Below are 26,907 nucleotides of genomic sequence, written 5' to 3'. Positions count from 1 at the left end.
AAGATGGATCTGCATTAGGTTATGGATCTGATACGAAAATGGGTTTGCCAAGTATCTCACAGAGATGCAGGTCTTATAAAGGCCATGATGTTTCCAGAGGTGACCACCAGAACCCAGAATGCTCTAATACAATCGGATCTATTCATGGAGCAGACATGGAAATCTAAGAGGGAAAAGATGAGCAAAACTCAGCTTCATTCAGGCTGTATATTTGAACTAATTCCTTCAATTGTTTTTAATCAGTTCAGAATGCCATGACAAACTTTAGATACGGAATTTGAAATCTGGAAGGAAAACACAAAGAGAAGATCCAGCTTAATCTCTTACTATCTAATTAAAACAGACAGAAGTTGAAAGGAGTTACAACAAATGCTGGGTTGAGATCAGGAGGCCTAACCAATTCCCATGGTTCTACCTACTCATTTCGCTGCCTGATTTCTGAATAATGAGACTTCCAACCCTCATTCTTGATCTAACTGGGAACTACAGTTTACCTGGGCAACGACGATAACTTCTGATATCTAGCCATTCTTACACAACGATCACATGCAAACAGAAAAGTATCTCCTGAGTTCTTGTAGACACACTATACAAGATTAAATAAGGGGTAAAGCCATTATATAATCTTGAATCACAACTTACATTTTTATGAGAGATGGTTGGCTCACTGATAAATACTGCACAGTCTTAGGGATAATTAAGAGTAAAATGTTTGCTTTAAAATGGTGTTAAATTAAAATGATCTCTTTCCAGGTATTGCTGGGATTATCTCCTTTATCCAATGAAAAAATCTGTAAAAGCATAACCAGAAGGTAGCCTAAGAGGATAGTTTAATTTTTTTTCAAATACGAAACATTATCTCCATCTGGATTCTGAGGAACTAAGGAACAGAACAAAAAAGAGAGGCAGAAATAACAGGAGCCCCTATTTCATTTCTTGCACAACACTTGCTAAAAACCAACATGGCCACCTAAGTGCTGTACAGCCACCAGCATTCCACAATCACCAAGTATAAGGAATAGAGAAAATGCAACAAAGGCAAGTGTAGGAGACCAAAATAAAATATAAATATTTCAGATCAGGTAACATTTTAAAGAGCCTGGCTCATTTTCCAAAACTACAATAAAAATGAAGAGCAACATTTGACTGATGCTGCTTGACTCCAAAAAACAAATTTAAATCCCAAACAGTTTTAAGACATTTTAGAAAGTGCTACATATTTTTTATTTTGACAGCAAAAAACACCTATTCACATTTCATTTTCTTTCAAAACCATGTAACTTTAAACACTTATATCTCCAAACTACAATTATAAATAAAATAGCATTTTGCATCAGGATCAATTTGTACAATACCAAGACAGGAATAGATGCCAGGGGATGAAGGAGAGAAAGTAAAATACTTACAATAGATGCCCAATTCTAAAATATCTACAGTCTTATGCATTATCTAAATGTGCGACATAAATCTTTTATATTTAACTAAATGATTTTCACCTTAATTTCAAAGAAATAACTAAAATTTGAAAATCAAGATACTTGCACCACATGTAACTAGTCTACCAATTTAAATATAAGCACTTCTTAAATTATCATAACTTCAATGAACCAGGTAGATTAGCAGAACAAGTGAGTAAATTTCTGTGCAAGTCCCTAGGTATTGTTGACAATTTGACTTTCTTAAGAGTTTTCCCTTAATTGTGAAATTGCCTCCTCAGGTAAATCATCTACACAGATAGATTTCTGAAAAATTATTTTCACTTATCATAAGCCCATCCTACTTAGTTTTCTCATACAATAATAATGACTTTTCTGGAGAATTCCATATCCACATGAAAGTTATTTAGCATAAAGAAACAGCTCAAACTTATTTTTTTTTAAATTTTTAATGTTTGTTTTTGAGAGAGACAGACCATGGGGGAGGGAGGTTGTGTAGAGAGAGGGTGACAGAATCCAAAGCAGGCTCCAGGCTCCAAGCTGTCAGCACAGAGCCCAATGTGGGGCTCGAATTCATGAACTGTGAACTCATGACCTGAGCTGAAATCAGACGCTTAACCAAATGAGCCACCCGGGTGCTCCAGATAGCTCAAACTTCTAAAGAAGTTTGGACAGAAATCCTTCTGTCCAACTCCATCAGCAGATGGAGTTCTGTAAGCCAGATATTAATTGTCAATAAAACTACTTTTATTTCCAAATTATAAGCACAAATCATAACTTTAGAAAATATGAGGGGCACCTGTGTGGTGGCTCAGTTGGTTAAGCGTCCAACTTTGGCTCAGATCATGATCTTGTGGTTTGTGGGTTTGAGCTCATGTAGGGCTCTCGGTGGACAGCTTGGAGCCTGGAGTTTGCTTCAGATTCCATGTCTCCCTCTTTCTCTGGCTCTGCCCCACTCACGCAAATGAAGTACACATGGTTCCTATGTACTCTTTATGCAACTTTCTCCAATGTTAATGCCTTATATAACTTTGACATAGTTGTCCAAACTAAGAAATCAACATGGATACAATACTATTAACTACAGATGTATTTGCAATCCATCTGTTTTTCTGTTAGTTTTTTCACTAATGTCCTTATTTCCTGCCAGGATCCCAAAGTGAATTAAAAATCCTCACATCTATTTAACCCCATCTGATCTGAGACAGTTTTCCAGTCTCTCCTAGTTGTTTATGACCACAATATTCTTGAAAAATACTGGCCTGGTACCTCATGGAATATTCCTCAGTTGTGGCTTATCTAAAGATTTCTTATGATTACAGTGGAGTTATGAGTTTTGGGGAAGATACCACTGAGATGATAAGGCCATCCATCATACCATTTCAAGGGTTCATGACTATCACCATGACTTATCAATAGTGATACTAACCTTGATCACTGGGTTAATGTGAGCCTGCCTCTTCTACATTCTAAACTTAGTAGTTTTCACATTCAATCCTCTTTTCTTTGGAAACAAAAATTAAGTACAGCCAATCCTCAAGAGCAGGGGAGTTAAGGGGCATCAGGATCTCACGGTTCATGGGTTCGAGCCCCATGTTGGGCTCTGTGCTGACAGCTCAGAGCCTGGAACCTGCTTCAGTTTCTGTGTCTCCCTCTCTCTCTGTTCCTCTCCTGCTCATGCTCTCTCTCCCTCTCTCTCTCTCTCTCTTTCTCTCTCTCTCTTTCTAAAAAATAAACAAACATCAAATAAATTTCAAAAAAAGAGCAGGGCAGTTAAGCTTTCTGGAGGGGAAAGTATCACACATATTATTTAGAATTCTTCTGTAAGAAAACTGAGGACTGATGAATGTGGGGGGGAGGGAGGGATGGGCATGGAGGAGGACACTTGTGGGGATGAGCACTGAGTGTTATATGGAAACTAATTTGCCAATAAACTATTTGTAAAAAAATAAAAAATAAAAAAAATAAAAAATATCATTAAAGACAAAAAAAAAGAATTCTTCTGTAAGAAAAATTTGTCCTTTTTCACCCACTTACTTTTTATTTAATCATATGTTAATATCAGTACAGTCTTATGAACATTTATTTTGGTCTCTGGATTATAATCCAACTATATGATTATTTACTTTGCTGTCATTTAATTGTTTTCAGCAATGCACAATAAAATATCAAGAAAAGGGCTGAATACATATATTCTCAGGAACAACAACAATAATATCAATCCTAAGGATTAGAGAAAATAAACAAACACACAAAAAAGGGACTCAAATGGAGATCAGTTAATATAATCAGATTATTAGTTGAGATATTAATGAAGCTAGCATATTTTATTTAAGACTAAGATGTTAAGATATAATGTAAACTTGGTGAGGTTCTAAAAATTTTATGCCAGCCCTAATAGTAAACACACACTCATTATTCTTATATTCATGTCTTAATTGCATAATAGAAAGATCTAGAGGAGATAAAAATGAAAAGGTTATTATGAAATATTTTAAAGTTTGAAATATTCAGCTAAATGAGCATTGAGGAATGTATAAAATCAGTAAATATGTTGGGATGTGAGTGGTATACTTGTGAAAATCACAGAATCTGAAACTGGAAAAATCTAGGTTCACATCACAACTTTATCACTTAAAAGTTGGTATAACTATTAGGTGAGCTATTTAAACTCTTGAAGGTTTTACCTCTTCACCAATAAAATGGGAACACCAACAACACTTACATGTTGGGGGGGGGGTATAATGAGATATAACATGTAACACATCAAGCACAATTTCTGGCAAGAAGCAACTACTCAAAACAACTTGGTCACCATTATGTGAAAAGATCTTTTTGTTTAGAGATGGGAGAGATGGAAACCACTTCTACCTCCACACTGTAAAAACCCTTGCCTGAAATGCATTTCTCCAGAACAGAAGGCCCTGATAACACGTCCGAATTAAAACCAAGGTTGCTGGAGCAGCTAGAAGGCCAGCAGCAGGTGCCCAGTCCTGGGCACTTTGATCTTATTCTTTTCTTAACAGGACATGAAGTGATTGCATCTAACTTTCTGACTTGAAGTATGTACATTTGCAAACTGAAGTATCAAAAATTAAGAATTTAAACCAAGTTAAAAAGGTGAAATAAATGAAAGAGATGAAAAAGATGAAAGGTATGGGTGCCCGGGTGGCTCAGTCAGTTAAATAATCGACCTCAGCTCAGCTCATGATCTCAGTGTTGGTGAGTTCAAGCCCTGCATTGTGGTCTCTGCTGTCTGTGTGGAGCCCACATTGGATCCTCTGTCTCTGTCCCCCTTTCTCTGTCCCTCCCCTGCTTGCTCTCACATTCTCTCTCTCAAAAATAAACATTTAAAAAAAAATTAGAAAGACAAAATAAACCCAAAATACTTTTATGTATATAAAACTTGTGCAAAATTTTCAATTTGTCCAATATAAAATGCCATTTCCCACTCCCCTCCCCCAACTCAAGAAAAACGAGTAATACACTCATTTCCCTCTCTACTATATGTAACTTAGTGGGTGTTTAGTAAGGATTGTGACATTACTTTGGTTTGTATTTCTAGAGTGGTTTGTGAACTCGAAAAATATCACAGAGAGGCTCAAAAATTTTCTCAATAGCACCTTAGAATTTTATAACGTTGAACACAAATTATAATTTTTAAAGCAAGTGAAGATAGATTATATCCCTAAATGTGGCACAGAAATAGATGAGACGAGGTTATTAACAACTCTGACTAGGTGAGCTTGGCAGTTGAAGCTGTGCCTACTGTAGAAATGATTATAACCATCACTTACTAAAAGCACACAACTGTTCTGTAGTATAATGAAGATCTTTTAAGTTGCAAAATAGAAAGATGAAATGTATAGTTTCTGAGGCCTTTAACAGGAAATACAAATGTTGCAGCAGAATAGTCTAACATCTTAAGTCTCAGCTGGATCTCCCTTGAAGCTAATGCCCCAGAAAATTAAACACAGCTATAGGTCGCTCACAGAGGAAACATGTGGTTTCAAGGAATGATTTTAGCTCATCCTTTGAGGCTTTCAGATGATTACTGACACTAGCTAGTATCTATGGGTGCCTCATAAATAACAAAAGAGAGATAACATTTTTCAATAGCCAACAGGTCCGGTGTACTAGCCTAAAAATAAAATAGTATATTCAAATTTACCAATACGACTGGCCTTATCCATTAGAAAGGATAAAGGAGAAGCAGAGACTAAGAAGCCAAATGGTTGAAAAGGGGATGAGAAAGCAAATAGGTCAATGTAGACTGTGACTCTTATATTAAAAGAATGAATGAATGAATGACAAGGAAGCAGCTATATTAGACTACTATAAAGTAGGAGTCAATATCAGCCTGGCAATTGCCAAAGTTTTCTGACTGAATAAAACAGGGAGTAGGCATTTTCTGGAGATTCCTTGTGTCTGAATTAGCATTGGTGACTTCACACACGATACTGGGAATTTGGTGTCTTGACTCTGTGTATTCAAATACACTTTACTAAGATTGGGGGTGGGGGAACTTTATATGAAGGAACAATAGACAGGTCCATTATTTGTACCATATCTTCTATTTAGAAAAAATATTTCCTATTCTAGTTTGCCAATGATAGGACAGGATCCACTATCTCAAAAGGCTGTTGCAATACTTTTATTTAAAACTCAACAAAACTCATTTTAATTGATTTTCATTAGAAAATGATAAATTTGAGCAATATGTGTGAGATTTTATTCTGCCAGGATAGAAAAATGAGCCTAAAAAGAAGACATCTCAAAAATGATAATACTCTTATTTACCCTATCTTAACAAGCAAACACACTTTTCCTTTACAGCTAGACTCAAGTTCTCAAAGAAAGAAAAAAAAAAAAAAAAAAAAAAGAAGACTGTGCCCTGAAATCAGCAAAGCAGCTTTAAATAAACACACAAATCTCCTCACATGGGCAAATGAATCCATGGCTATAAGTGTGTTCTACTTTCTAAAAGTTCATAGGTAATTATGATGCACAGCCAAATAGGAACTATTAAGCTATACAGTGAAACAGTAAGTTCCAGAACTCAGGAATAGTACCACTTCCTTCTTTGGTTTTATGCTCCCCCTCATGCCATAGCTCACCCCATCTGGACTTCTCACAGTGCTTTATAGAACGTAAGTACTGTACACTTTACTAGTCATGAACTTATGAGAAACGATTATCAGTAGCTTTAAAAATATTCATCTCCTTGGTCAAATAAGTCTACTTCAGGAATCTGTTCCAGAAAAATAATCAGAGATGTCAACATAAATTAATATATGAGGATATTTTCTGAAGGGTACTTTTAAAGGCTATTTATTAGAGGGGAAAAAATCAAACAACAAACAAACAAACAAAAACCTGGCAAAGTACAGAAGTCAAGCAACAGGAAAATCACTAAAATTAATAAACACCAACTACAAGAAAAAAAAATCAGTACATAAAAGAACATTATGCAAGTTATCTATATTTATGAGACACGGGAAAATGCTCTCAATGAAGACAGAATTAGGGGAAAAGGCAGGAAATTAGACTATACTCATTGGATGATTCCCCACTGGTAATAAGGACAGTCACCAGCTATATATGGAGTTATGCTCCAGAGTCCAAAGTTAATACAGTGAACTGTCAATATTACTCATCTACACAATTCCAAACCACTTACTTGCCTCTTTATATTTTTCAATACTTTATAAATGCAAAGAGCAAGCAGTAGTATTATAAGAAAAACACTGTTTTGTGAATCTTAAAATATACTACAAAAATTTTTATGCAAATATTTTTCTAAAGATAGAGGAACGAAGATCCCATAACTCTTCTCATGGAACAGAGAGGCGACAAAGACATAATTAAGACAGCTACTCTTCCAAGAGTTCATATATATACAGCAGTAGTATTGAAATGATAACAAACATGTCAAGCAGCTACATCAAACAGAAATGATAAACCCATGGTGTGAGAAGTGTTCCAAGGTCTCTTTTAAAGAATTCCTTAAAAATAATACAAATTTAAAAGATACTGATGCTAAATATAATGTGTTCTCTTATCACTTTCTTTCCCTTTCCCTAATAGGTAAGAATGTCTCCTGGAACTAGTCAAGATATGTTTTCTATACTACCTTTGCTTTTATCTACTTATGTGAATTTTATTTGGTTAGGGCTGGGGGAAGCAGCAGATAACATGGAAAACGAATAGCTCTCAGTCTTTGGGGCAAAGAAATAATGGCTTAAAATCAATGCACAATGAAATAATGCATAGACTTTATCCTTTAACTTCATGGTAGGCTGATTCTGATAAGTGCCTCATTACATTGTTCTTGATGGAATGAATCAAATGCTCTCCACATACTAGTTAGACTTTATTTGCAGGGACAATGACTTAATAAGGATGACCAAAGAGGTGGCAAAATGATTTAAGTATTCGCACTGATTGAAATACTCTTTCCCAAGATGAATATTAAACACGTGTAAAATCTCAAATAAAAATACATCTTCTAGCAATATATTTTCCATACTAAGTATGAGTAAACTGTTCTCTAAAAGAGTTGAAAAAGACAGTCAGCCCCAAAATGTTGAGAAACAGGAATGAGTTAATGTTCCCAAGAACTTTGTTTAAAAAGCCAAGATTCTCTTCTCTTTTACATCCTACTTCCAACTGAAAGTATGAAGAATTTTAAGAGATACAGAAGCCCATAGAACCTTTGCTCTCTCCAAGCTCTCACCTGGCTTAGTTGCATCAAAACTGTGTATGCTGCCTTTTAAACTTAAAAGCGGTACTCTAACTGGGAAGACTCCACCTCCCATTTTGGTTTTGAACCCATAGGAGCAAGTTCAAAATCATTCTAACATACCAGAATGAAACTGCCTAGTTCAGAAATGAGATTTCAACTGATTGGTGACATTGTTCTAAAATTGTTTGTTTTACTTATCAACTTGGAAGAATAGAAGTCACTTTGCTATGTAGATGAGTTATACAACAATGTCAATTTATTTTAACTCAATAGATCACAAGACTATAAATCCTTAACTCCTTTTCTTCCATGCATTTATACAGAAAACCTAAACCATCACATACTCATAAAGATTTATCATATCTTGAAATTGCCCAGCACAGGTAAGCTGTCATGGCCTCAAGATAAAGAAATCAAAATACTGATCAGCAAGGATGCTTTCTTCAAAGCATCCTTGCTGAATACTGAAAATACAGGAAGTTGTTTTATAACTGAAAATAAGATAGCATTTAGTCTGTTGTACACAGAAAGAAAGAAGAAAGGAAGGAAGGAAGGAAGGAAGGCAGGCAGGAAAGAGAGAGAGAGAAGAAAGGAAAAGAAAAGAAAAAAGAAAAAAGGAAAAGAAAAGAAAAGAAAAGAAAAGAAAAGAAAAGGAAAGAAAAGAAAAGGAAAAAAAGAGAAAAGAAAGAAAAGAAAAGCTCTCAGATTATAATTCAAATAGCTCAAAATTGACAGCAAGTTTAGGAAATGGATACTTGAGAAGTAAAACCAATGATAATTCAAAGGACAAATTCATTACACATTATCCTTTACGTGCATGGTATGTGAATATCATTTCCTCTTAAGATATACATGTAGGGACACCTGGTGGCTCAGTCTGACTCTTGATTTTGTCTCAGGTCATAATCTCACAGTTTATGAGCTCAAGCCCCACATTAGGCCCTGTGCTGACAGCATGGAGCCTGCTTGGGATTCTCTCCCCGCCCCCTTCCCCTCCCCTGGTGGCATTCTCTTTATCTCTCTCAAAATAAATAAATAAACTTATGTATGTAAATCAAGGCCTTTCCTATGAGAAAGTGTGGGCTTTGACTACATTAAATACTGCTCCACATAGAAAAAAGGTTGTTGAGGGGTGCCTGGGTGGCTCAGTTGGCTAAGCGTCTGACTCTTGATTTCACCTCAGGTCATGCTCTCACAGTTCATGAGTTAAGCCCTGCGTCAGGCTCCATGCTGACAGTGCAGAGCCTGCTTTGGATCCTCTTTCTCTTTGCCCCTCCCCCACACATGCTCTCTTTCTCTCTCAAAATAAATAAACTAAAAAAAACAGGGGGGGAGCTTTTTGAATAAAAATTTTTAAAACAAAAGTACATTCAAGTTTATCTCACAGCACTTATATTTATAATGTGAAAAAAATGGAAATAGCATAAATATCCAACAATAAGAGAATGATAAAATATAGTGTATTCCACAGAGAGATACTCTGCAGCCATTAAAAATATTTTGCAATAAAATTCACGCCAGGGGAAATTGCTATGATATGAAAAAAGTATAAGTAATAACAATGCAAATATGTAGACATAGTATGACACCAACTCTGTGGGGGTATATATGTGTGTGTGAGGGTACGTGTATGTGCGTGTGTGTGTGTGTGTGTGTGTTCATTAATATCTTCACACTGGTTGCTGCTGAGTTTGTTCTATTGTACTAGTTTCCCAAATGTTTTACAATGATAGATATCTGTTATTTAAAACAAAATGTCAGTGAAGTAACTAATTGGCAGGGCATATCACAATCCTCTCATAGCATGCATCTGAGACCAGAAGGCTAACGTCCATTTCTTAAATCTCCCCTGCAGATAAGGATCTGGACACAAATAGCATTCTCCACATTTGTATACAACAGCCTGAAATGTTAATGATGCTTGTGAAACAGGGAAATTTTCCTGGGCTATTGCTGGTTGGCAAGCCTGGCTATGGAGATAAATGATGGAGCTTTCTGAGACATTTCTGGGTTCACTGCCCAGCTTCACAAGTGACAAGGGACAGGGTTAGCACACCCAAAGATGGGGCGCTAGCACTTATGGGCAGATACAGGGGCAGGATCCCAGGTTCCTGCCCTGCAGCCTCCACTTCTCTCCTAGGCAGATGTACGTCCTGCATCGTTCATAAGGTCCTTGAGGTCCAGTCTACAGCCTGCTCTCCCAGTGATGTTCTGAGAAATAGCTACTGTGGTTCTGTTTTCTGCAACTGAAAGCTGACTCACACACCTAACATGCTGAAGGAGTTAAAAAGAAAACACTGTACCTCAATGACTTTTGACCCACTATCATTTTTTTTTATTGTGTTTATTTAGTGTTTATTTATTTTTGAGAGAGCAGGAGTGGAGGAGGGGCAGGGAGAGAGAGGGAGACACAGAATCCAAAGCAGGCTCTAGACTCTGAGTACATAGCCCGATGCAGGGCTCAAACTCACAAATCGGGAGATCATGACCTGAGCTGGTCAGATGCTTAACTGACTGAGCCACCCAGGGCCCCCCTGACCCACTATCCTTAAAAAACCTGAAAATCTTTTTAATAAGTAATTTTTTTTTTTTTTTTACTGCCAGCTTGACTTGTTTATATACTTGTAAGTATCTATGTAAATTAAGTCTATTTTGAACACAAATTAAATGTCATGAGGCATATTCACAAATTGGATTCTGCTTCTTTGGATGGTCTACTTCATGATAAAGCATTCTAAAACCTCAAGCTAATCACGATGAGAAGATACCCCAATTTGATTCCCTATCAAATATGTAATAAAATATTTTAGAAGAGTGAGCCTAACAGTTAAATGCCTATTCCAAACTATCAGTGACCACACTACACTGTACCTTCCTAGTAGATTCTTCTCAGTTAAGGTACTCTAAGTACTCTGGGTATTTTTTCCCCCTAAATGAACTACTACAAAGAAGAGTTTGTAAAAATGAAACACCAACTTCAATTTAAAACAGGTATTTTCACATAGATGCAAAGGATAAATCAAGCAAATCACAAGCTACATTCATTTTAATATTAATATGTAATTAGTATAGTTCCACATTTCTCAATATACATGGTACTCAATTACTGTCTGCATTGAAAAAAATATTCATTCATCCATTCAACAGATATTTACTGACACTCTACAGATTTAGCAGTGAAAATGAAAAACAGTGCTTAAAGCTCATCAAGTAAAAGGGCAGAGGTAAAACAGAATAGGATATTAAGAGTTCTCTAAGAATATATGACAAAGAGCATTAAGGAACAAATTGAAAAAGATAGAATAAACTAACATAAAGTTTACTTTTTAGACTAAATTAGATCACAGACTGAAATAAATTAGGTCAAAGAAGAAAATGTTATTAAGACAAGACAGTACACTTCTATTTTGTAGGAAGATAAAATTATCAATGAAGTAGCTAGAATAAGTGACCCTGGAGTCCACTTTCATCCTTAAAAATCCATAAGGCTATACTTTCCTTAGTGCACCTCATGAATCAATATGAATATCGGCTCATGCTTGTGAAAAATATCTTCATAAGGACATGCAACAAGGTAATAAGAGGAATGCCCTTGAAGAGAAACAGGGTGCCTAGGAGATAAAGTGGACAAGGGACTTCGCATGTACACATTGCATGTCAAAAGCTTTCATTTTTAATCATAAATATACTATCTCTTCCAAAAAAATGGATACATAGATAAATGTATAAATACATAGCATGAAATTTCTCAGAAACACAAGGGCAACATAAAACAGGAAGTCATCTCAACTTTGACGTAGAAGTTGGGAAGTACACACACAAAGGGCCACAGTGAAGATGCGCTAGAAGCAAAGGATCCAGTCAACAGCTGACATTCATCATTGATACAAAATAGAAATGGTTACCTTCCTGTCACAGGTTTTAGGGCTACCAGCAGTGTTTTGCTTAAGGAAGCCAGCTGTTGTTGACCAGCGTGTGGGGTTTTTCCGTGAAGGCTCTTCAGAAGAAAAATTATTATCACTAATGGAAGTTGAAAGGCCAATTAAAGCTGGGTCACTGCTTCGTCGGACATGAAGAGGCATATCTATAAATACAAAAAAGCATTATATTTTTTAAAAAGATAACTAATGTCTGAAAACTGCACGTTAGGAATAGAGGTAGTGAAATCCAAAAGATTAAAGAATAGACTAACACTTTTCAGGTGACAGTGGGTCAGCATTCTAAAGAGAGATTCTATTTGTTCCTTTAAAGCACTTTTCGGCAAAAGAAAAGGGTATATAAGGGATAACCTGCTCTGGAGTAAGACTGCCCAGGCTCCTAATTGTGCTTCACCAAGTTGTTATCTGTGTGGCTCTGGGCTAGTTGCCTAACTATTCTCTGCTTCTAGTCCCTTCCGACATGAATGGCCATAAAATAGAAACCCATGAGGGTATCCTGAGGTCTAAATGAGATAAGGTGCTTAAAACAGTACCCAATATCTTTAAATAAAATATCATACATGTTCAACAAGATAAATAACAATGTATCCATGGAACAAATTTCATCTAACCTTTAATCATATCTGGATTAAAAGTACACAACCCAAACTGTTTGGCTTGTCCATTAAAGAATTCTGTTCAGTAAGATAATTATTTTGTTCAAAGAAGTACTATCAGAAAATATAGAGCACAAACATATTCCTTATCCGTAAGATAATGGAAATCTTGAAAGCAATTGCTAATATGCAGGTAGTATCTGCAATGTACATCACAATTACATGAATGACAGTGTTTTAGCAACTGTATTCACATAAAAGAGATGTCTGTTTGCAACTGCTATAACACAATCATTAACAAGCTCAGGCTAATGTCTGTATCAGTAGCACTGAGCACCTCTAAGCAAATACAATCACTGGTACAGCAGAGAAGGAACAGAACCACAAAACCACAAGTCTGTAAACTGGGAATGAGAATCAAAAACTCCAATCAACTGAGCAAAATTGCTCAAAAACATAATAAATATAAGACAAAAAAAATTAGGTTAAATTATGTGAGAGACCATCTGTTTTCAAAAACTAGAATGCAAGGTAAATATTTATAAAAAGGCTCTAAAGAAACAGTTTTAATTGGGGTGTAAACTCAGCATTTACTCTATGAAAAACATTTTGGGAACACGGATGCATTGATCAATGGTGTGGATACTAGACAATACTCAACTAAACACAGACGTTATACTCATTGAAGGTGATATTTAAACCACTGTCAATCCAATAGTCTCAAAGATGTTAAAGCAAATTAGAAATGATCAGAGGAAACAAGACCATACCAATCATTTAACGTTGCCTTTAACATGCGCTTCTACATCACGAGGATTTGATAATAATAGAGCCTGAGGAACATTACTAGGAAAAAAAATATGCTGAACATTTAACAGTGTTAATTGTTATCTTAATTTGCTGGGAGAAACACATGAAAATTATAGAGAAAGATAATTTTTAATTTTTACATGTAAGTAAAAATGTGTGACATCCCGTACTACTTACATTGCACTCAAAAATAAAGCACACCAAGAACTATATAGTCATTCTCAAAACAAGTTCACAAAAGTATGTATCTAAGAATCTACGTGTTTTAATACTACAATGCTTTTACTATAAAAAAGACTTCCCTCCCAAATAACAAAACTATTCCTAGATTCATCAAATCAGAAACGTAAGCGGAAAAGCAAAATAAGGAGAGGGGAGAATAAAATATCTCTGGATACTTATAATACTGCTTCTTGGATATGAGTTCTATTGCATTCCAATTACAGGGCTGTTGTTAACTAAGAAGTTAAGGAACTCCACACACCTCAATTTCTATTTGTGTGTGCACGTGCATTTGTGCATGTGTGTATAAATCTAAAAGAAGCAGTACTCACAGAGATGGTCTTTAAAAAATAGTACAGAAGTAACAAATGTTCTAACCACAATACAACAATCACATAGGGGCACCTGGGTAGCTTAGGAGGTTAAGTGTCCAACTTCAGCTAGGTCATGATCTCGTGGTTCATGAGTTCGAGTCCCGTGTCAGGCTCTGTGCTCACAGCTCAGAGACTGGAACCTGCTTCAGACTCCATTTTTCTCCCTTTCTCTCTCTGCCCCCCTCCATTCATGCTCAGTCTATCTCTCAAAAATAAATAAATGTAAAAAAATCTTTTAAAAATCACATAAAAATACACCTCAACCCCAAAATAAATTCAAGAACTATACAGTGTCATTGAATTTGCTTAGACAAAATAAAACAGCTTACTATACTTGTTTTTAAAAATATTTCCCAGAAAAAAATAAATTGCGTACAGGATGCAGATTAAATAAAGAGGACCATTATCTTCTGATGGCACATGATTACTGTGTTAATCTGTTAGTCTGAAAGAGATAAAAATTAGACTTTTACCTACAATTCTTAAAATTATAGATGTGGGGGGAAAAGGAGATTAGAAAGGAGGTAGGGGACACTGGAGACTGCAGACCCTGTGGGCTGACCTTTCCAGGTAGATGCCAGGGCACTGGACCAGGACAGCATTTACACCACTGCAGTATAAGGGACGTTCCCAGGAGATGTGCTATTAGGCAGCCCTCCGATCAGTTCTTTGCACATGAAACTGGTTTCATTTTAGTGATATCCATAAAAGGAAATGATAGTATGGATCTTTCACTTGTACTACCTAGTAACCAAGTTCCATTATGCAATTTCAAGGCCCCATGTTTTCATTTCTGTCCACTGTCACGGTCAGGAAGGTGCCCCCTAGGATTGAGCACCAGGCTAATGAGAAAAGAACAGAATGCAATTTAAAAAGTAAACAATGTGTGGAGCCCCTGGGTGGCAGTTAAGTATCTGACCTTGGCTCAGGTCATGATCTCACAGTTCATGAGTTCGAGCCCTGTGTCGGGCTCTGTGCTGATTGCTCGAAGCCTAGAGCATCCTTCGATTCTCTGTCTCCCTCTCTCTCTGCCCCAACCCACTCGCACTCTGTCCCTCTCCCAAAAATAAACATTAAAACTGAATAAATTAAAATAAAAAGTAAACAATGTGCCGTTAATAAAAGAATGCCAAATGATGTCATAATGGTCTTGAAATCAAGGTTTTCTTGCAGTCCAGTGTGCTGAAAGAACAGGACCATCGTATGCACTCCAGCTGCATCACTAGGTCCAAATGCAAAGACCCTGTGCCACACAGTGGTGGTCTACACTCATGCTGCCTGGGATGAGACTCAGGAACAACCACTGCCTCTCACACTGATGTGGTAAGTTTGCATTTGCATTAGTTTATAATTTCTTCTTNTGGGGATGAGCACTGAGTGTTATGTGGAAACTAATTTGACAATAAACTATTAAAAAAAAAGTTTATAATTTCTTCTTGGTTTTATGGTTGCCTGAAAATTAAAGGGAATTTTATACAGTTTACACATACACACACACACACACACACACACACACGTAATTTTATATTAGAACCACTGACTTAACTTGGAACAATTTGAATCTTTTTTTTTTCTTTTTTAAAATGAGTTTCTACATTAGTCACAATAGAGAAACATGTGACTCACTTCACAGATGAGTAAGCTGAGGCTCAGCGAGATGACATGAGGAGCTCAGGAACTATTTCCTGGCCAGACCTTCAGGCGCCCAGGTCAGTGCTGAATCACTATCCAAATCACGAAATTAGTTCTATTAATCAGCAATTCACTGGAAAACAAATTCCATTTCTAGCTACTTGGGGATATAAATGCTAGTCTCAATTTAGTAAAAGGGAGAAGTTTTGTTGTTTTCTAAGTAAACTATATACATTGAGAAGTCATACACTGATTTTAACTAATACCATCATTTGATTTGGGAAAGTTAAAGAAATACTATGTTATTTATACATAGAGATTGAAACAATAGCCATCCCAATTTCAGAAATGTTAAAGAAAGAAAAACGTGCTGGTTAAGTAGAAGAAATATAATGTGTAAGATGTTTAAGTTTGCCCCAAAGGAGACCTGCCCAGACCAATACAATCAAATTTTGATCTCAGGATTCTTTGACTTGAAAAATGACTGAGGACCCCAAAGAGCTTTTGTTTGTGTGGGTGATAGCTAGGGATGTTTACCATATTAGAAGTGGAAATGAAAACAATTTAAATATTTATTCCTTAGTTCATTTTTAACTTAACAATAATAAACCCATTACATGTTCACATAAACAACAGAATTTTAGAAAATTCTATTTTACAAAACAAAGCATATTTAGTGGGAGAGTAGCATTGTTTTACATTTCTTGAGAGAGGACATCTGGACTCTCATCCCTGCTTCTGATTTCAATGTGCAGAAACATGACAAGTACATGAAGAAAAAAAAGAATTCCACAAATATTTAGCTGGAATACTATTTTTTAATAATTTTTCCAGAACTATAGATACTCTTCTTTGATACCACACCAAAACTTGACAAATGAGATTTCTCAACGGTTAGCTGCAATATGGAATGTAAACTTTTTATTCTTTGCAGAGTAAAATCTACTTGTCTTGTACTTTGAATGGATCTTTATTCATGAGAAAATTCTGTAACATTAGCTATTTGGAATGTATTATTGGCTTATACCACTCTTGGAAATGTTGATATATTTCTTCATATCACAAAATCACATATGTGAATATTACTACCAATTTCATGAGAAAAGGCATTAAGTGTTGGGAAGCTATCATATTCATGGCAGGATATATGTTTTCCAGTATCTAATTTTCAATAGAAGGCTTGCATGTTTTCTTTGGCAATAAATACTGTTCGTTATTCGCCATGTAATGCAGGCACACTTCATTCATTTAGCAGAAACTCTGCCAGACACCACAGTCTGAAGGACCAGCTTTCTGTCCTTTTTTAAAAAGCAAAACAAAACAACAAAGGAAAAGGGGGAAAAAAGGAAGGAAAGAAAGAAAAATGGTGTTCCATTAAAAAATGGTTACCTCAGCTTATAAATGCAAACCATCACACAGTTTTTCACAAGACAGCCACTGATCTTCAATACATACAAGTTCTTTATGCCTATCTAACATTTTAATCACACAACATATCAAATTGTGTACTCAAATGTCATTATTTAATCAGAGTAATCATTTTTGCTGCTTCATTAAAGACAGCAGATGGAAATCACTTTTTTGTTTCTTAAGTGTGGGCATGTTGGGTGAAGAATACATTTGGTGCCACTGTCCTGCATTCTACCCATCAGTGCCTGAGCACTGCAGGTGCAGACTATCAACCCAGTGAAAACCACAAAACATATTTCAGTGATACTATGAAAAATAGTCTTGCCCTAACAGCCTTGTGGAAATGATCTCAGTGGCTCCCAAGGATGCACAGACCACACATTAAGAACCGCTGGCCTAGACTGGTGACCACTGGGCATGTCAGTCCCCTTCTCCAGGCCTCAGCCTCCTAATCTGTACAACCAGAGCGTACATTAATGGGATCAGAAATTTTTTAATGCCAAAAAAAATGTGTGATTCCACATATGTTCATATACTATGCTATCACCCAGCATATCTCATCCTACTAGAACTTATAACAATTTATAAAAAACGAACTAGAAAAAAATATGTTTTTCAAGCAGTATCAACAGCCATTATCAAGTGTCTCTAAATGGGTTAAAGTATTACAAGCAACACAGGAGAATGAAAGTACATGAATTGTAGGTAATGGTGTAGAAGTAGCCACAAATGGCAGGTGGTCTTTTGTAAAGCTGAACCTGATTTTAAAGGAGGTTACTATAGGGGCACCTGGGTGGCTTAGCCCGTTAAATGTCCCACTCTTGATTTTGGCTCAGGTCACAATATCATGGTCATGAGATCCAGCCTCGCGTCAGGCTCTGTTCTGAGCCTAGAGCCTGCTTGGGGTTCTCTCTCTCTCACTCTCTCTCTCTCTCTCTCTTTGCCCCTCTCCTGCTCGTGTGTGCATATGCACACTTTCTGTCTCTCAAAATAAACATTAAAAAAAAATAAAGGGGATCACTATAAACATCTGGCCTTATTAACAAAATGAATCATAAAACACAACTACCTGCTTCATCGGACAGTTTTCCCACCTTCCATGGTCCCGATAAAATATATTATACAAAGAGCACGATTTTGTAATGGTCTCAGAGGAGCAGAATACGAATATAGCCTTTCCTCCATAGTTTGCCCATGACCTATCTCAGCAATTTCTGTTCTTTACAGTAATTAGAAATAGTAGAAGCTTCTTGTTTAAGGAAATTTGGTCCTTATTATTACAATTCCTCATCCTCAATTTTCCGAAAATCAATCCATTTAAAAACACAGTAATAAAACTTTCTCTCCCCGTAATCTTCTGATTTATTTAATATATAGATTTTCTAAGTATATCCTGTGAAATATTAAAAAGAAAATTCAAAGATGAGGATCTTCAATAATTAAGCTGCTGGAGGGAGCGCAGAGGGACTGGTGCGATGTCACTGAGTCCAGGACGATAGTGAAGGCTGTTTGATGTGTGCATTCCTTTGAAGAGTGGATAAAACAGCAATAAACCCTCATCACAAGATTTCAAATTCTCTGTGTCACTAATGTACTGTAAATATTGATTTGCCTTTCTATGTAAGGTGCCTTTTAAATAAGTGGAAACTGGCAAATCTAATAATGAATTAGAGCAAATACTAAAAGGGCAGACATATACATTTTTAACTGTTAACTATCAAGCTCCTACACCTAATCAGCTGTCTCTTCCTTCTCTTCTTTCATTCTCCCAGTGATTTCTAAATTATTTAACCACTCAAAGCAATGAATAAACCTTGTCCAAGAACACAGGAATAAGCCATCGAGGTATTTAATCAAATCTAAAAATAATATGCAGTTACACGTGCTCTATCAGAACTTACACAAACCGCATAATTATTCTTCATGCAAAATGAAGACCATCTCCCCGATCTTCAGGGCAATTATACATTTTCAAAAACACATCTCACAGTGAGAAGTACCACGTTATTAACACATGCCATGGGAATAAAAAACCCATCATCAATATTGCAAAATTGACCTTCCAATATATGCTGCCCTTTTTATAAAGGTGCTTCTCAGTGTTTCAGTGACTGAGGTAAAATCCTTGGAAGAAATGCGTGGGATGCAAGGCACAAAATAAGCTCTAAAAAACAGTGAATAACCCAGAAGGATATAAAGTGAGTTTTATCAGCCTGTTATTAACTACATATATATGTGTGTGTGTGCAATGAATAAAGAATATTCTAGTTGGAAGGTGCCCTAGAAATAAAATGAAACATCACATTCACAGATGAGGGCACTGAGGCCCACAGAGATAGTTTAAGGGCTGGGTCAAAGGTCACCCTGTTCCTCAGTGACCCAGCTGTACCTAGAATACTTGTTAACTGACTCCCTGCTCTGTGCAATCTGGACAGGGCACAGCGCTCTTCTGGGAGAACTAAGGCATCTCAAATCCACAATACGCTTCTACTTCACCAGAGAGAACACGTGATTTGGGGGAAAGGTTGAGTTTAAAACACATTTCTCATAGATAACAAGACGTTTTTAATGTTTCCCTCCCCCACAACGCACACACATCCAAGGTAGGATCTAAAAATGTTTTAAAGTCGGTTAACATACATCAGTCAGGAATAAAAGTTTCCCAGTTGGTTAAAGATGCAGCTCAGGGGTTCCTTCCTTGTCATCTCTGAGCATGGAAAAGCCTGGTGATGGTGTGGCAGAAATGGGCTTCAGAGGTAAAAAGCCTTTCACTTTTATCTCTCTGTGTTCTGGAGGAGAGAGTAGGGTCTGGCCTGAGGGTGTTATGTAAATAAGTAGCTGCTTATAAAAATATGCATTGGCTACTGAGTCCTGTATGTAAAAACTCAATGTCCCCAAATCCTTTGCAAAGACAGTTACAACTCAGGGAAAATAGTTCTGCCAGAATCCTAAGCACCTGCCGAGAGCCCATTGGGGAGTGTTGGGGCCAGCCCAAAGGGCAGAGAAAGCAAAACTCCGCAAGCATGGTCTTTTCTTTTATCTAATTTTGGTGTGCCTTTTTTGTTTTGCTACGGCAGGTAAATGTCTGGCTTCCTTCAATCAACAAACATGTGTGAACATCTGTTAGACACTACTAGAGATTTTAAAAAATAATGACTATAGAGCTAAGAGTTTGTTGAGAGTCATTTATTGTGGAAAAATCATTCCAAGTGAATCCCACTCTCTGAACATTCAAAAGGGAACAAACAGTCTAACAGACCACCCCCTGCCCAGTGATAAAAACACACTAGTATGAGGAAGAAAGTAAAGGGAAGATGAGTGATACACAAGGTGCCGCGATGAAAATAACCACGGGTGGGGAGCAAACTATTTGAACAACTGGCACCTTTCTTTGGGAGAAATTTTTGGCTTGTTTTTGTACTCTCAGAAAAATGCCTCAGTGAGCAATGAGGGGACTGGAGTTGAGACCATGAGAATGAGTTAGAAAGAAACAATAAGAGAAAGAAAAAGAAAGACTCAGAACAAGGGCACGCACCCAGGAGCACGCAAGCAGGCAAGAGCTAGCTATGTTCCTTTAAACGTGCACAAAATATTTAGAGATGATCAAGAGTACAGGTGGGAGGCTACTATGTATGGTTACAATGTTCTCCTTCACAGAATGTGTGGACGCGTGTGTCATCTACTTCCGTAAAACCAATAGCTCCAACTAGAGGCTAAGATCCATGAGGGATCTTGATAAGCAATCTGTTAGAAAGAAGAGTTGGCTGCCTCGTCACTCCCTTTTTCTTGAACCCACTGTTAGTTAGCTTCCCCTCCACCCATCCAGTAACACAGCTTTGAACGAAGAACACCATAAACTTCCTTGTCTTTGTCAATGGAGACTTTTGCACACCACCCCCCCGGGGGGTCTCCTGGTAACCAGCATGGACCTGGCCCTTTGCAAGTGGGAAGGGTTGCTTTGGGAGCAGAACAGAACACTAGCAAGACACCTCAGAGGGGCACCTTTTTTAGGAACATCAGCACAGATGTCAGGAGAGAAGGGACAGCTACAAAGCTACTCTCTTTGTGCCATGTCTGAGAAAGCCTTTGACCAATTCTTCAAGAGTGAGGTGTTTCTCTTATGGGCTGCCTGTTCCTGACGTTGTATTTGCCACACTGTCATCTTAAGGTTTAGAATCTGCATCCTCATGAGCACACAGCTCCTAGAGAACAACAGTGCACTTTCACGGTTACAATCCCTTAACAAACATTTGCTGAATCAACAAAGAAGTGAATGACTAAGACATCAAAACTGAAGTTTTGGGTTTGTCCGGTTTGGGTTTGGTGTTGGAGTGGTGACGGTGGTCTTTGGCAAGAGGGATAAAGAGGAAAAAGGAAGACACGCAGTCAGAAAACTACAGAGGCAAAGGCCAGACACCTAAATTCTACAGAATTAAAAGGTCTGCAAGTAATTCAGTACAGCTAAACTATAGAGTGAAAGACGCGACATGGGAAAGATAAAGAAGGGAGGTGTCCCCGCATGCACCAGCACAGGGACCTGCAAGTCAGAGACCCTCCAACTTTAAGGTGCATACAATGACACAGGGGATCTTGTGAAGATGACTCTGTACATGTCTTAGCTCACGAAAGACTTCAAATTCTGCATTTCTGAGGTCCCAGTGACATCCATGCTGCCACGCTGACCACACGCTTTAAGACTCTGAGAAGCAGGGCTATGCTATGCAAAAACATTTCTTTAGCTGTGCTGAGAAAATCTGAACTTCATAAACCACGGGCTCCATCATTTTTCAGTTTGATTTATTCTTTCCCTCCAGTCTTTCTGGGCCCTCTCTAGTCCGTCCTTTAGAAAACACCCATCACACTTTTCCTAAGTGCAAACCAAATGTCATAACTCGGAATTCCTGGTCTGGTGGGGTCCAGTACCACTGGAGTCGGACCTGGCACTTACCTCTGATCTGAGCAACGCCTCTCAAGCCTTACACGCAGATGCAGCCGAAAGGCCGTGACTAACCAGAAGGCCACAGACTTCTCCAGGCCCTCCTTTACACCCATTCCACCCCTCTGCACCCTCCAAGGTCAGCCTTGAAGGCACTGCTTCCTCTAAAATCCAAAAAATCCTACAGTATAAGTGACATCAGGCCTTATGTTAATTTCATTGATAACTAGTATTTTCTTATCTGTCTTCCTCATTAATTTTAGAGATTACACCCATATTTCCCAGCCCAGCAAAAGGCACTTAGGAAATGTTTGTTAAAGTGTTACTGTACCTCTATCCATTTCACTTTGATTGTCTTAGGTATTATAAGGGCAATCTTTTTAGCAAAGAAGAAATGAATATTGGATGGCCAGAGAAGATTTTAAAAAAAAAAAAAAAAAGGTTTTTCTTCTCAAATAGTTCAAAGAATTGCTCTTTCGCATATTGGTTGAAAAGCCTATGGCTAGAATCCCAACATTTTACTTTTCACTCTTCAACTTTTTTTTAACTTTGCACTATTATTCTTCATGAGCGTTTATTCCCATGTAAGAATATGCAAGTACAAGCAAATCTAAATTAGTTCACATATAATTTTATATGTATAACTATATCAAATTCCTTATATCCCTTTCACTTTACTAATCCAGCTCAACAATCATGTAATTAAATTTCAAAATTATCAACTTCATCTGACAAGTAATTCATCTTTCAAAAATGGATGTTGATTATTGATTGCATTGAAGATCGTCTCTAAATGCCCTTCTCCTTGGACATTTGTCTTCTGTTATTTTATTAAGGATTCAAGTACCTCAAGAACTGTCAAGTTAACTTTTGATAAGCATTATTCTCCCTTTCCTTTATTATTATAACCTTTATCCCATAATGCTATATAAAAGTGTCATATATCCCCCACCCCCACCCCAGGGGACTGGAGATTCACTAATTTCATTAGCCTGTTTTGTGTTAGGGAAGGATGTACTCTCAAAGTCTCCCTACTTTACTACATTTTTATACTTTTCACTAGCACACTGACCATCACCAACCACTTCACAAGGCAATCCTTTTCTTAACTCTCAGAGTCTCTACACTTTATTTTGTTCATAGATAGGCTTTTCATCTTGAACTTGAATCTTGATGGTATTAAAAACTGTATACATATAGACCGAAAGTCATTCATTCAAGACAACTATCACTTGAGCACCTATTAAGTGCTAGGCATATAGTTTCTTTTCTTTCTGGCACCAAATAACTCCCCAAGGATTTGACATTTAGTAGTTACAGAACAGCAATGGTTAAACAAGTGCAGATGACATCACAAGGTGATCAGCATTGTGAAGACAAATGAAACTGAGCAAAGGATCAGGGGCTACTGGAAGTTGAAGAAATGCTATTTGATACTGGGGAGTATGACAGAGCACTTCAAAAGCATTCAAATTGCTCATTATCCACTTTTCTGTCTTGAGTGTTCCAGTTTCAAATTAATTCCTTACCACAGAGCCCTGTACATACTGGCTATTAATAAAGCCATTTGGCACCAACTGGTTGCTCCAAGGCGGCAATAAGAATTCACGATTCTGGAACATATGGCTACATGTCTGTTCATATTACCTTCAAAGTGCAGAGATCTTTTATAGCTAATCTAATCCATTCATTCTTGTCCTAAGGAAAGAGTAATGTAAAAATAAATACATTTTGATCATTTATAATAAACCCCAATTAAGTTTGTAACCACTAACATATATTGAGTATTTACTAGAGGTCATGCATGTGATAAAAACCTTAACATATTAATTGATCATGCCTCAGAACAAGGCTACAAAATTGGTTATATTATTATCCCATTTTTTGGTATGGAAATTGGTGTTGCAGGGGTTAAGACATCCTGGCTAAAGTTAACCTATTAATAAGTCATAGAAACAAAATCCAAGCCTATTCAATAGTGGGCCACAGAGAACATGCTCCTCTCCAATAAGCGTGAAATCCTAGAACACCAAGAACTTAAAGACAAGGGCTCTGACATACCTCCAATTTTCTCACCAATATCTACATTCATGGTCATCTCACCTTGGACCAGCAGTAAATACATCTGAGCTGAACTCACTCACACTGAACCCCAGAGCTGGGAGGAGAGTCACTGGCAAGTAGCCAACGACTCATCAGATGCTAGAATCTTGGCAATCATTCTCCACAGGTAAAAAGAAAGGTCATAAATGAATTTTAGAATGAGACAAGTTCCCTTTCACTAAGACTAGCAAACAATTTAGGCTTTAAATTTCATCACATTTTATTTTTAGGGTGTTTGTGGGAAGGAGTGGGGAGTAGCACACTGAAGGGGGTACCTCATGGAGAGAGAAAGAGAGTATATGTAAAATTAAATGCTTCATATTCCATTTCTATGGAATGGAAATGTTTTGGATTAAGGGTTCAATATTTTCACACAATATGCCACTACAATCTTGCAGAGCAGGCTATATGTTCACCAAGAGTCTTCTAATACTTAGTCAATTTAAGATAATATCTACTCTAGTATATACTAAGCACTCATTAAAGAACTCTTTCCTATCTATTCCCCTCCTGTATTTGACTATAACAAAAGGCCAAACAGAAATCCAGGTAAGTACTAAAAGATCTCCCCATGGGGCACCTAGGTGGCTCAGTTGGTTAAGCATCCAACTTTGGCGCAGGTCATAATCTCACGGTTCATGGGTTCGAGCCCTGTATCAGGCTCTGTGCTGACAGCTCAGAGCCTGGAAACTGCTTCAGATTCTGTGTCTCCTTCTCTCTCTGCCCCTTTGCTGCTCGCTCGCTCACACATTCTCTCTCTCTCAAAAATAAAAAAATTAAATAAAAAATAAAAGATCTCCCATCCTCACCTCACACTTATGCATATGCTCTTTGAGTTATTTCAGTGGTTCTAAATCTGCACTGGTCATTAAAATAATCTGGGAATAATGCTGGTTTCCAGACCCTTCATACCCCAAAGTACTGAAAATTAGATCTAGGATAAGGCCCAAGGACTTTTACAAGCTCTTTTAGGCAATTCTACCTAACACACAGTCAAGAATGGGAACCACTTCTCTAATTAGACTGAAAAGCACTGCATATCAATCCTAAGACAGCTTGTTAAAAATATAGATTTTGATTCAGCAGATCCAGGGTGGGGACCAAGATTCTGTATTCCATCAAATTCCCAGGAGCCATGAGCCACACTGGTTAAATTCAGTCCCTCAGTTACTGCTGCCTTATTTCAAGGATTCAGCCACTATAGTGGCTACCACAGTGTATAAATATAAATATCTCTGAATTCTTTTAAGTATTAAACAATCTGTAGGTCACTGAATTTAGCTACATAAAAATATAATTAATCATTAATTTTACACTCTCCATTTTTATTAATTTTTAATCTCTAAAAAAGAATAAGATCTGAGGCAATTCTACTGCTTCTTTTTAACTTTAACTTCTTTTTAACATCAATGTTATACATAGAGAATAATTTTTCAACTTATCAGACATAGAGCAAATAACCTACATTTTCTAAGATCTCAGGATGTTTAATGTAGTATTTTCATATTTGTGTTTGTGCATTTTAGGAATCATAACACATGTCCATGACTCCCCCAAAGAAGTAAATAAATATTTACACGAGAAATTTTTATTAAAGTGCTATATTTGGAACTAACCCATTGTGACAATTCAAATCCTACTGCAAATGCATACACGAAACAGAAAATTCCAATAATAACCAAGGGGGAAAATCCTCTATTATTTTAAGAAAACCAAACAATGCTTGGCTGCTTTTTAATGAGGACATAAAGCACTTTAATATAGATAAAAGACTTCTAATAGTTATTCCACTGTTACAAACATAAAGCCAAGAACTTTACCCATAACTCTGACAGCCTGACAACCAAGCAAACAAAATCCTACCCAATAGTAGTTTCCTAGGCAACAAGCACAGATACAGGCCAGTGGGAAAAAATGAAAATAAGAAAAGGCACTGCAGCATTTCCAGTAGGCTTGAGAAATACATTTTAATTGTCAAAATGTCACAAAGACAACAATATTGAAAATCATTTCATTGAAACTGATTCAAAGCAGAATGCCATTTTCATTAGAGCAAACGAGGTGTGGAAAAATAGAAAAATTAGATGCCTTTCCTTTGCTCTGAATTAAGTAGGGATGGTAATCAATCTTGTTTGATTTTATAAAATTTATGTGCATTAGTACAGATTTCTAATATGTGTCCTTAGTTTTCTCTGCAAATGTGACCATACACTGACTGAACATACAAGAGTCTCCTGGGATTGGGGGGTAGGGGGGACAGCCTGGTAAAGTGTTCCCCTGGGCCACTACTGTTAGGAAGCTCATTCATGCATAGGTTTTCATTTAAACAGTAAACCACACATTTCAAAATGCAGGTTACAACAGCACTGAGCTCCCCATCTTCTCACTTGGCTTTAGTTTCCTCATCTATAACAAGAAGGACATGGCTTCTATCTTAAAAACCTGCTTGGCCCTAACAGCTTTTGATTTTTTAGAAATAAAATAGAGAAAGGTTGTACTGTCTAGCAACATTGCTCATAAAATAAATACTCTATCCCACACCAATTTTAAAGCTTTTTCTTTAGGGAACTGAATTCTGACAGTTAACATTTAGAATATAATACTGGTAAAGTCCGACGCCATGGCTATTAAAATATGTAAGTTTTACATAATCTTTTGTGACCATGATGACATTTGCACTTCCATCTGTCAGGAACACTTACTTG

At 37.0% G+C, this 26,907-nt stretch overlaps 1 protein-coding gene across 1 annotated transcript in view; it reads right to left on the bottom strand.

Annotated features, from left to right (window-relative positions):
* The window catches only part of PARD3 (par-3 family cell polarity regulator), a 548,282-nt gene that overhangs the window by 343,999 nt on the left and 177,376 nt on the right, over positions 1 to 26,907 (bottom strand). Inside the window, 1 exon segment of the mRNA XM_077771780.1 lies at positions 12,087 to 12,265. Within this exon segment, the coding sequence (XP_077627906.1) occupies positions 12,087 to 12,265 (179 nt within the window).

Source organism: Crocuta crocuta, unplaced genomic scaffold (assembly GCF_008692635.1).
Source record: "Crocuta crocuta isolate KB4526 unplaced genomic scaffold, BGI_CrCroc_1.0 scaffold457, whole genome shotgun sequence".
Classification (NCBI taxonomy): Eukaryota; Metazoa; Chordata; class Mammalia; order Carnivora; family Hyaenidae; genus Crocuta; species Crocuta crocuta.
This window is presented reverse-complemented; position numbering and strand designations above follow the sequence as displayed.